The sequence below is a fragment of the Prosopis cineraria genome, unplaced genomic scaffold (genome assembly GCF_029017545.1).
Source record: "Prosopis cineraria cultivar Desert tree isolate PC_DT_omini unplaced genomic scaffold, ASM2901754v1 PC11, whole genome shotgun sequence".
Lineage (NCBI taxonomy): Eukaryota > Viridiplantae > Streptophyta > Magnoliopsida > Fabales > Fabaceae > Prosopis > Prosopis cineraria.
In genome coordinates this window covers 21,172,084-21,184,421 of record NW_026555342.1, presented here as the reverse complement: position 1 = coordinate 21,184,421, position 12,338 = coordinate 21,172,084, and the positions used below count along the sequence as shown (strand labels likewise).

The 12,338-nt window shown below is 30.9% G+C and overlaps 1 protein-coding gene across 2 annotated transcripts; it reads right to left on the bottom strand.

The window, feature by feature from the left end:
- Positions 1-4,349: 4,349 nt before the first annotated feature.
- On the bottom strand, positions 4,350-8,941 carry LOC129287043 (glutamate receptor 2.7-like). 2 transcript variants are annotated; one of them, XM_054923186.1, is made up of 5 exons: positions 8,629-8,941; positions 6,897-8,206; positions 6,113-6,419; positions 5,387-5,784; positions 4,350-5,212 (listed from the first exon to the last, which is right to left on the bottom strand). In XM_054923186.1, exons 1-5 carry the CDS (start codon positions 8,912-8,914, stop codon positions 4,961-4,963), a joined length of 2,553 nt encoding a protein of 850 aa, XP_054779161.1. In that variant the 5' UTR covers positions 8,915-8,941; the 3' UTR covers positions 4,350-4,960. The 2 variants fall into 2 exon arrangements, with proteins under 2 accessions (XP_054779161.1, XP_054779162.1); XM_054923187.1 differs by having other exon boundaries at positions 5,040-5,212; positions 5,533-5,784.
- Between the last annotated feature and the right edge of the window lie 3,397 nt (positions 8,942-12,338).

The window sequence follows — 12,338 nt, the reverse complement described above, 5'->3', positions numbered from 1 at the left end:
TTGGTTAAGTAGATGCTACTCTATGAATATGAACATGCTATTGAAAAAAAATAGAGAGAATTTCAACTTAAGACAAGGGATGTGATATTATTTCATATTATACTCAGAATTTTGAAAAATCGTTTATGGTTCAAGGAACTAAATTGAAAATAAGTTTCAAAGAAAAATTATGATAATATCCTTTAAATACTATTTTATAAAAATCAACCTCATTAAAGCCCCATCGCCAGTGACCACCCCAACAAAGGTTGCTAGTAGTCGGGCCACTGTCAAAACTCTAATGCTAACCATTGGAAATAAATACGCAAAGTGATCAAGGGAGTTTGAACCCTAGACCTTTTGGTACCCTAAAAAATTATTAACCACTAAGCTAATGAAGATTTTCAATTATGCAAAGCTAAAACAAATATATAACATTAGTAATCTTCCAAACCAATAGACTAAGTAAACTTACTAATAATATTACTTGTTATTTCACTAATAGAACTTGTTAATCTACTAGCAAAATCATTAGCAATATCTTCTATTATTTAATCCTAGTGACTTTTTAAATCCCTAATTTAATTTATAAATTTACTAATATTACTTATTAATTCATTAATGAAAGTTGTTAACAATACTTTCTAAATATTCAATCTCGGTAACTTGTTAAAACCCTAATTTAACTTGTTAATGTACTAATACTACTTATTAACTCACTAGCAAAAGTTGTTAACAATACTTTCTAAATATTCAATCCCAGTGACTTGTTACAGCCATCAACTTGTTAATTTATTAATACCACTTGTTAACTCACTAGTAAAACTTGTTAATAATACTTTTCAAAATTTTCAATTCTAGTAACTTGTTAAAACCCTAATTTAACTTGTTGATTTACTAATATGGCTTTGTTAATTTAACTTTTTAATTTACTAATGTTTAAAAATTATTGTCAACAGGTTTTGCTAATGAGTTAACAAGTAGTATTAGTAAATTAACAAGTTAAGTTAGGGTTTTAACAAGTCATTTAGATTGAATATGTATAAGGTGTTGTCAACAAGCTTTGTTAGGGAATTATTAAGTAGTATTAGTAAATTAATAAGTTAAATTAAATGTTTAACAAGTCACTGTAATCGAGTATTTAGAAAGTATTGTTTATAAATTTTGTTAGGAGATTAACAAGTAGTATTAATAAATTAACAAATCAAATTAGAGTTTTAACAAGTCACTGTGATTGAATATTTAAAAAATAACTTTTAATTCAATATTTTATAATAAAAATATCAAAAAATGCAATGTATGATCATTAATAGTGAAGAAAATGGTGAGTTAGTGGCAAGGTAATGAGAAAAGAAATATTTAATGTTGAGGGATAGAATTAACTTACGGTTGAGTTTAAAGTGCATAGTAATCCTTTGAGTAACGTTGTGGGGAAAAATAACTCTTAATCCTTATTTATATTGAAACTAATATTTTAAATATACAATATTATTTTTTTTATAATGTTGTATGGTTATATATAATTGTTGTATTACTATTTTATATTATAAAATTTTTTTTAGTAAAGTTGTCAATTTTTATTTTTATTTTTTTAAAATAAAATATTTGTATACTATTCCTAGTCCCAAATTATACTCTTTTTATTAAAAAAATATAAGACCTTTTTAGAGGAGTTGAATGTTAAAAAATGTTAGGCATTTTTAATATTTCAAAGCATAATCATTATCTTTTTTTCAAAAGTGTCCCCATTAAATAATCACTTTATATTTATTTTAAAATGAAACACCCTATTACATAAGGTTAAATATAAAAAAATAGTGTTAGTTTGAAGACAAGTAACTACTTTATTAAAAGGTGAGATTCGCTTAAAAATCTCTTATATTTTTAAATAAGTAGAGTAAGATAAATTTCAAATAAAATTACGCATATAAATATACTTTTTAAGCTTACTTTTAGATAAATTTCAAATAAAATTACGCATATAAATATACTTTTTAAGCTTACTTTTTCAAAATAAAATTATAAATTTTAAAAAATGTCCCTATACATTTAATCATTACGTTATATCATTTTAATTCTTTCTTCATTTGAAGAGTAATATTGAAAAAATATCATTAATAAAATTTTATTTTTCTTAAATTGTTTTATATTTTGAAACAAAAAATTCTTCTAATAATGTTTACTTGTCTTATAATTTGGAAGGGACGCAATAGTTTTTTTTTTATCAATTTAATCTGTTGTTTACTTGATTTTGAGACTTCAAAGGGTTAAGATACGGCGTACAAAATCTTAAAAGAGGCGTATGTCTCTATCTGGCCAGTCACATTAGACCAAGCTGTGCAGCAAAAGATCAAAACAGAGAATAAACTGGATTGAAATCTCAAAGCATAAAGTTGAATATCAGAAAAATTCAAATAACACACAGAAGACAAAGAGAGAGAATAATCAGAAAAGAGAAGAGGAGGGAATAAAAGCCTACCAAGCTGCCTCGTCCTCCAATCTCTTCTATGGTGCGGCTCTTGAAAATGTTTGATTCTGTGTGACGACTCTACTCTTCTCTCGGACCCACACGTTGAACAAACACTGAACTCACAGTTTGAGGGGTCAGATCTCACTCTTTCAGGGAAGTAGAGTGAGAGAGGCTTCGTAAAAACCAAGAAGATGCCTTGGATGAGAAAGGTGGGTCAGGCGGACTACGGTTCGATCCCCCGCAGGGCCAATTGGGAGGGGGCTGGAACCTAACCACTCAGAACTGTTCCCCCGAATCCGGATTAGTCGACCCGAAGGGTCGGATACCGGGTGAAGCAATTCAAAAAAAAAAAAAAGGCGGGTCACGTGCGTATTTAAAAAAGATAGAAAATGGAAACAACAATGTTGACTTTGGTGTATTTTTATCCGTGTTTTTATTATTATTATTTTTCTTACCACCATATGTTGCTTTGGTATTAGTATGGCATAAATTCTTTGAGATAGAAAATTTTTTAAAATATTTTAATATGCATAATTTTTTTATGGGGAAAATATTTCCATGCTACCGCCCAATTGTCCAATTCACTAAACTGAAAGAGACATAATCTTCTATAGAATTTCCAGTTTTTTCTTTGAAAAAAGTTATATAAAGCAATTTTTTTTTGTTATAAACTCTTCATATTTCTTTTTGGTGTAAACAAACTCTTCTCTTCATGTTTTAATTTATCTAATTCATTAAGAAGATAAACCAAAATTTTAATTCATTTTCTTGGGTCTAATGTTAATTCTTATAAATTAATTTTTGTTCTTTAATGTTAGATATTGTTGTGAAGTGCGCAACTACTAAGGGGAAATAAATATGATAAACAATTTAAAATTATAAAAAAGTTAAAAAAATGATAGAAGATGACACGTGAAATTTAACTAAAAAAACTTTTAATGTGAGGGACAAAAAATTCACAAACAACAAACCAGAATATAAAAAATAAGAATTATAATAATTGTTTTTGGTATGGATAATGGAAACATAAGAGGAGATATATATACACACACATAAAACTTCTCACTAGATAAAAATATTATTTTATATAATAATAAATATCTCTTAGAATCTCAAATAGAAATATAAGAGATATGGTAGATTTAAATCAATATAATATATAAAAATAAAAATAATCATAAAGGATCATATAGATTTTAAGTCATAATCTCAATATATGTTTAAATTACTATAATTTATTGTTCATTTGATAGCAATTACCTCTTCAAAAATCTTTCCTTTTTCTTCTTTTTCAAAATTTAGGAACACCGAAACTACTAATTAATTAAAAATATCAATATGCAACAAAAATTGTAAATGAAGTATCTCGTTTTCAGACGATAAAGTAGACAAGGGTGACAATAAAAATTTATCTTTAAAAAGGGAAAAAGATCAAGTTTTAGTTGACAAGGCAACAAAAAGACTTGACGTGGTTTGTTTTATTTACGAGTGTAAAATAAACAATTTTCTTGGGACTTGGGACCACCTTCAACTACAGGCACAAATCCTATTACTTGGTCTCTCTCTCCCACCTACTCCAAGCTGTATAATCCTATTTACAAGCCTCTTGTAAACAAATTGCTACAAGATTGGAGGGACCGTTTGTCAATTAGAGCATATGCAAGGACTAGTTTTAAAATCTTCGGCTTGGCACCAAGACAGAATCTTTGTCAGAGAATAATCTTCAGATATTAATCTAATTGTTTGATAGTTCTTCGTCGTTACCCTCTCTCATTGTGCTCCATGCCTACATTTTTCCCACTATGTTGCAGAAAACACAAGCAGAACACTTCAACCTTCAGCGGGACTTTAAAATATATGCTTAAGCTTAAAGTATATATATTTTTTTCCAGTGGCTGATATTTTATTCTTCCTCTTTTCCCCTCAAATTTGGATGGCCAGCCATTGATAAGGGCATGAGATTGAGCAGCTGCTCATGGATGCCATTAGATTCGGGACTGTACAAACACAGGCTTCTTTCTGATTTATTTTCACATCTTCTAATTGGGCATTTCAAAAAGAGACTAGTCATTGAAGAATTCACTATGAAATCACAAAAGCTTCTCACTCTAGTACAAACAACTTGTACATTACCTATTCACACAACAGTCACGTTCCTATAATTGGATCATGAACTAGCCAACTAGGACTCTGATAGATATACTTTCCTTTTTGTAAGTCATTTATTATCAGGGGTTTCCATTTGTGCCTCTGGTGGTGGTCCGGAGAGCACAATGACTGTTGATACTGGGGATGCTGCATCTTCTTGTTGCATAGGTGAATCTGTGGTGCTGACGTAGTCCCATCCGGAAGAACAGCCAATTACATCTTGTTGTGCCCTAATAGTGGGCCCATACAAATGAGTTTCTTGAATAAGCTTTCTGCTATTAAACTACTTAACTAATTCAACTGTTCTTATCCAAACTGTCATATCACTTGTGGGTCCAGTGCCCTCTTGATCCATATTTTTAGTTACCTGCAGAATCTTTGAGAATGAATGATAGAAAATAGTGAACAGATGGTTGTTGTGGCCCCAGAAATGACAAAGAGAACCCAGAAACTTTCAAGCTTCAAACTGTGTGTATCATTGGACGTTGGGTTGCTGATGCACTCGTTTGATTGATATAACCATTTTGCTTGCAAGTTCGTTAGTTCTCCATCCTCTGACAGCTGCAATATTGCTTTAGAAACATCTTTGGCCACTGGGGAGCCTTTTTGGAACATCTGCATGATGTGATTGATAAGGAAAATCCAAGTTAAATGTTTAACCATGTAAATGTAGATGAATCATGTTTATTATAATTACATGATTGAAATCATATTGTGTCCAAGTCTTATTCCTAAATTTTAGAAGGACAAGGAAAGTTAATAAAGACATGGAATCCTATTGTCACTTACAAATCCTAGTCCTCCAAATCTAGTTGTTGGTGTGGAGCCAGAATATTCCTTGCAGTAGGTACTTATGTATACTTTTTCATAAGGGAGTTCGAGAAAAGCTACTGCGATAGAATTGTTTTTGAATTCACCATCATAATGGTACTCACTACTTATGTTGATGATGTTTTCTGGCTTGAACTGTTCAACTTTCTCTAGGTATGTTCTAACAAATGAGTCACCATCACAACCAATTTTCATGTTGTTCATCTTCAGCCACTCAATGCCTGTGACATTTGGCTGCAGCTGTTGAACTGTTAACATTGAAGAAAGACTAGCTGTGTAGCTTGAGGTCAGAACCATGACTAGAAGAAGCCATGCTCCCATCACCACACGAGATAAGTTGCCATGCATTTGCTCCCCTGTGAGATTAATCAAAGCAATGAGAAAGTTCAATTGACATTTTTTAGCAAAGAATCTTTGGCTTTCTGAAAATGTCTAGTAACTGTCTGAAAGTGAAATGTGAAGTTACCAAACATGTCCTAAGTTCAATTGTCATTTTTAGCCTAAGAAGAAGCATTGGTACTGACACAAGGTACTGATGACCATGAGACATGACAATATTGGTAATGAATCCTAGTAGTATTGCTCTGTAATCTCCAAGTACAATGCAAAGTGTTAGATGGTACAGTTAAGCTTGTTCAATGCAGCAAAGAATGTTATTCATTGAAGTTTAGCAAAAATGCTTACTCTGAGCAAAGAATAGGGAGGAGAAGGTAAACCAAAGAGCAGTGCTAAACTGTCTCTTCCAGTTGCCACGAAACTCTGGGTTAGGTACTCGTTCGAGGTACCAAACTACTAACATTGTGTAAATCAAGATTGCACCCGTAACCGCCCACATTTGCCAGGTGAACGGCTTTAGAAATATCCATGCTGACTCTTGAGACTTCATTGGAACTATCATGGACAATCCCGATTCTGCATAAGGCAGAGTAAAATCCACGTATTGCAGTCTCTCTGCTAGTAGGGTCATGTCACCAACCACTGCATCATAAGTCTTCCACCACCATTGTTATACCATGACAACCAAAAGAAGTAAAAGGAAATGACTTATTAGTTCCCTGATGTTGAACCAAAATGGTACATAAATTCAAAGTTAACAAGACTCAGTACTCTATATAAGCTATGAAGTATACCTCTGCACGCACACCATATACTTGCTTAGAAGTAAAGACAAAAAATGATGGGGACCAAAATTCTTGAGAGGCTAGATTGATAGAACCGTACGTTAGAAATCAAAATTAACTAATTAGTTAACTTTCAAGAATGAAAACAATGATTGGCTTCAAAAAAGGAAGGAAGTGCTTGCTAGTTAAGGCAGGAAAAAAAATATCATACATTTGGCCGCTTAAACTTCACCAAGAATAATTTCTTTTTTGTTTTTAACAGAGCTCTAGTAAATGATGTCTGATATAAATTTTTCTTTTGTTTTTCTAAAAAGGAGAGAAAACGTTGGATGAAGAAGAATTGCTACCTTGTTGTACACAAGTTGAACCAGATCAGGATAAGTTACATTGAGGGGATGAAACTCATAGGGTAGATCATAGTCTAAAAGCCCAAGCACCTTGTCGAAAATCTCAATACAGAATCCACTGTATTTATTCTGATCTGGACTGTTTCCATAGTCAACCTTGACAAACTTTGAAAATGAAGTTCTTCCTGGAACTGCAATTCTCATTGGGTTTTGCTTAATAGGCATATTCCAACCTTTTGGAGCTCTATGCAAATTCCCTGGCCATTGTACTACACCAGCCAAACTTAATGCGCTGGCAGTAGCATTTTCTTCACTTTTTCCTGTAGGCAGGCCTGTAGTGAACCCATATTCTTGAGTCCAAAAGTCTATTTCTTTATAACTCTTTCCAACTGCATTTACTAACCTTAGGATAGGATTCTGCAAGAGCTGACCTGCTTGAAAATGAATTTCCCCACTTAAACCTACAAAACTGCTAGACCATATTTCTCTTAGCAAAACCTTTGCGCTGCTACTATTGTTCCTTGCCTTTCTTTCTACTGCTTGAATGACAACTTTGATGCTATCATATGCTTGCAAAGCATTAAATCCTGGGTTGCTGTTATCTTCCTCAGGATTCCTTGCGTGAAATTTTTTCTTGAACTGAGCTCGAAATTCTTGATACTCACTGCTATTTTCTGAGTAGTGTGTCTTGATTCCTAAAGACCCTCCCATATAGGAGGAAATAACAGACTTGTCCACAGAGTCAAGCAAATTAGTTATGCTCTCTGAGATTATCCAAGCAGAATCTCTATCCACAAGTCCCATCTTTGAACCTTCTCTGAACAAATGAGTCACCATTTCCAAGGATGAGTGCAAAACAATGAAAACACGAGATTGAGTTTGCTTTACCAACTTAATCAGCTCTTGATTGATTAGCCCTCTTGAATCTGAATCTGATAAAATTGATATTGGTGGAAGAGCTAACTGGTACTCAATTACCGAACCAAAGTCTCGGAGGGCCTCAGAAAGGAGTGACAACATCCCATAGTCTCCACCACCATAGCCATCATCTTCATGAATGACTACTACTCTTTGCCAACTGAAAGCATTCACTATGTCTGCAATGCATTTTACTTGTGCAGTCACATTGTTAGCTAGTCTTACCAGATAAGGCCATCGTTTCTGTGTCAATGGTGTGGTAATTGCAGGTGAGACAAGGGATATGATTGGAACTTGAGCTTGGCTTCCAACTTCAGCCGCTAGAGTTGCTTCTTGCCATGTATGCATCCCTATAATTACTTCTACTTTCTGCTTTCCAATTAACTCTTCAGCTGCAACCAGGTTTAGCACAATTAAGAGGGAGCTGTACAAACTAAACCAAAAGGCTGAACATAGGTTGACTTTCATTTTGGTCTTCCCATGATTCCTTTTTTTTGGGGGGGAAAAATCTAGTCATTCAATTGTTACATTGTGGCAACGTTTCCCTGCTATCTTATTGCTGTTCAAAATTTGAAGGTCAATATTTTTAATATTCTGTTGACTTGGATTCTAAATTTAAGGTGAGTTCACAGTGATGGGTAAACAACTAACAACGAGGCAAAAAAAACTTTTATATTCAGCTTTACAAATTACAAGCACTTTAATGAGTGGGAAACGAAATTCTTAGAAATGATAAAGACCAAATTAAAAGTTGACTCTATTTGTCAGTGTTTTTCTCAGATGATGTTCTTTGCAAATGCTATAGATTGCTTGCCAAGAGAGGTGACTCTGAAGGCTTCCTTGGTGGCGTTCCGGAAATAGAGAGCCAGTTTGTGAGTCTTTGATGTGTTGTTGTAGTTTTGAGCTTCAATTTCCATGGCTATTTGCTGCTCTCTACCAATTCTGGAGTTAACATCAATAATTGCACCGATACGTATAACTTCAGTGTCTCCTTTTGTAGACTCATCTCCATAGCCATGAAAGATAACACACGAGATGAGCAGAAAAGAGAATAGCCAAAATCTTGGAAGTGTTCTAGGAATAGTAAAAGAGAAACTCATTTGGGATTCTGAAGCTGAAAACAAGCGTTGAGAATGTTATTTTGTGATCAAGCTTTGCATTATGGCACATACAAATATCATTGTATGCAAAACAAGAAATCCATGAATTCTACGGAGGTCATTGAACATGGAATTATGACTTTGTCAAGTATGAAGTCGACATTGCAGTTGAAGACAAAGGTGCTAGCTAACGTTATTTGTAGAAATTTTTCACAAGCGTATTATATGTGGTGCACACAAGAGGTGTTAAGTTCTGTACACCGAACTCTTAAGTATTTTCAACGATTTTGTTTAATTCTAAAAATTCCATGGGATCTTGAATGATAAGTTCAGTCCACATGAGCTCAAGCGTAGAAGCCTATCTTGAAGTCCCCATCGCTTCAAACCTGGCCCTTTTGGACCGGGCTTTGGAGTTTAGTCATAAGTTTTTTTTTTTTATATTTATTTCTATTTTTTTTTAGTTTTTTAATTTTTTAAAAATATAATTTTTCATTATAATATTATATTTCTTTAAAATATAAATTATAATATTCAAAAATTAAAAATGAATAATATAAATTATAATTTTAAAGTATAAGCACAAATTCTAATATATAATATAATATTATAAATTTCTTAATATTTCAACTCTTTCTCCTCTAACGACCAATTTTTTTATGATCTGGCACTACGCGAGCAGTGAGTCCTGGTTTTTTTTTTTTTTGGGCTTTTGTATGTGGACCCTCGGTTTGTTATATTTCTCCTCTCTGTTTTTTTTTTTTTTATATATTTCTTCTATCTTTACTTGGGGTGAATGACGATTAGATCCAAACTGAACTTTGGATTAATGATGTTTATGTTTTGAAAAAAAATTAAAAAAAACTGAATTACAAATATTAATTTTAATAAATCCAAATTTAAAAGTTTCAATTACAGATAGTATATTTAAATTTTAAATGTAACTCTCAGATTATATTTAGGATTTTTGGTTGTAATTATCTAAATCAATATTTATAATTTATTATTTTAAATTTTTTTTGTCAAAGATCTAATTATCATTAATTTAATATTTTGAAAACTAATTATCATTTTTTCTTTACTTTTTTGTCACTTTTTATTTTTTTTCCCCAAACAAATTCTAATAAAATAAATTACTTATATTTGTACATGTTATGTATTTTTAAGAGTTAAAAGGAATTTTTGCCCTTAAATTATTTGCATAGAAATGTTTGGTGTCTTAATTTTTTTTATGGTGTAATATTTTCTTTCAACATTTAAAAACTGTACAAAATTATTAGTTGACCCAAAAATTATAAAAAATGATTTCAAAATTATATTAAAGGATCCTATAAAAAAATTAATATAGACAACTACTTTTGACCCAAACTTATTGCTAGCTAGCAATAACACTAACAAAAATTATTAAATATTAAAGTGCTAACGTTTTAATATGATATTATTAAAAATATATTATTTCTTAATTAATTATTGATATTGTTGTCAACAATAATGATCCAATAATAAATGTACAACAACCGTTACAGGATTATTTCTCTCCTTTAACAATTGAAAACAATGCAATGTTGGCCTTACCATCCATAGTTAAAGGAGTTATTTATTTTAAAATAAGACTTATAATTTATCACACTATTTTAATTTTTAACTCAACTAATATAAAAAAAAATATGTTCACCTATATATTTCGAATATACTAGTTGAATTATTAGTTTTTTAAAAGATTTATAAATTTTGTAATATGCACGGGATAGCATATTTTAAAATAAGTTGCATGAAAATGAAATAAATTATTACTTTATATGAGGCCTGAGATGCAGAATCAAGAATTGTCACTTATCTAAAAGAGGTTGAGTTTCTAAGGTCAAAAAAAAAAAAACAAGTGGTTGAATTTACAACTATGGAAATCCAAATTGAAAAGATAATTGATGAAAGGTTCCAGATGAACTAAGAGACTGAGAGACATAAAAAGGTATGCGAGGCATAAGGATATGAGCTATGAGCCTATGAGCTTCAACCTGTTTTTCTCCAGCCTAATATAAATGGCATCCTTAATATTTGTTAATTTTAGGTTAATTCTTTTGTGTTTAATAATTTAAGTCTGTAATGGTTTTAAATAAAGTAATAAACCCCAAAACGTGTTTAGAGTATTTTTTTTAATTTTCTTTTGGATTTTATTAGTGTATTTTTTTTAATAGGAGAGATATCTAATAACTTATTAACTGATAGAGCTCTAGGTTTGGTTTGAATGAAGGAAAAAATGGAAACAAAATAGAGAGTTGAAAAACTAAGAAAAAAATTTATAAAAATAATAAATTTTTTAGTTTTTAGTTTTAAAAGTTTTCCTTCCTAATTTTCTTTCCTCTTCATTGTTCTACTCGTGTGTATGGTTCAGATGAATCAATCTGAACTTCTTTCAGTCAGACTTCACTTTGGGAAAAATTCGTTTTGGACCTCTGGAGAATTTGTATATCAAAGAAGGACCTTAAAAATATAAAATTTCTCTACACCCTCAAGTACCTATTTGAAAATAATATTTTGTGAGAAAAGACCTAATTACTTCTAAGATTTATGGATGCTAAAATAAACATCCATTTAGGTTTTAACAAATAACCATATGTAATTAAAAGTAACCCATTCAGAAATAAACAAATTGCAAAAATTGTTAGCATATGTTTAATTATACAAATATTAATCCTATATAAACAAGCATTCATTCAAGTTTTGATAAGCAATGTATGCGTAATTAACAACAACCTATTTGAAAATGAACAAGTTGCAAAAACTGATAGTACAAATTTAATTATATAAATGTTACATAAACAAGCATCCATTCTTTCACCAAAAAAAAAAAACAAGCATCTATTCGGGTTTTGACAAGTAAACTTATGTAATTAATAAAAATTCACTTAGAATTAACAAGTTTCTATAACTAAAAGTATGAGTTTAATTGTACAAATGTTGGTCTTGTATAAACAAACACCTGTTCATGTTTTGACAAGTAATTATATATAATTAACAATAATCCGTTCATAATTAACAAATTATTATAACTGTGTACAAGTTTAATTGTATAAATATTGGTCCTTTATAAATAAGTATCCATTCAGGTTTTAATAATTAACCACACATTATTAACAACAACCCCTTAAATCATTAAACTTTAGGGGTAATTATGTTTTTTTCTTAGAAGATCTTATTTTCATATAAGTATCAATGAATTGTAGTGAAATTTCAGATTTTTAATGCCTTTTTTAATATAAAAACTCTCTAAGAGTCCATTGATAATGATATTTCCCCCCTCACTTTTTACTTGGTGACAAGGTTTGTCATGGGACCTACATTTGTTTTTTTTTTAATTTTTCTTATTCATGCATATTAAATTGATTTGTAGCATTTGGCAAAGATTTCTTGGAGACCCACTTAATTT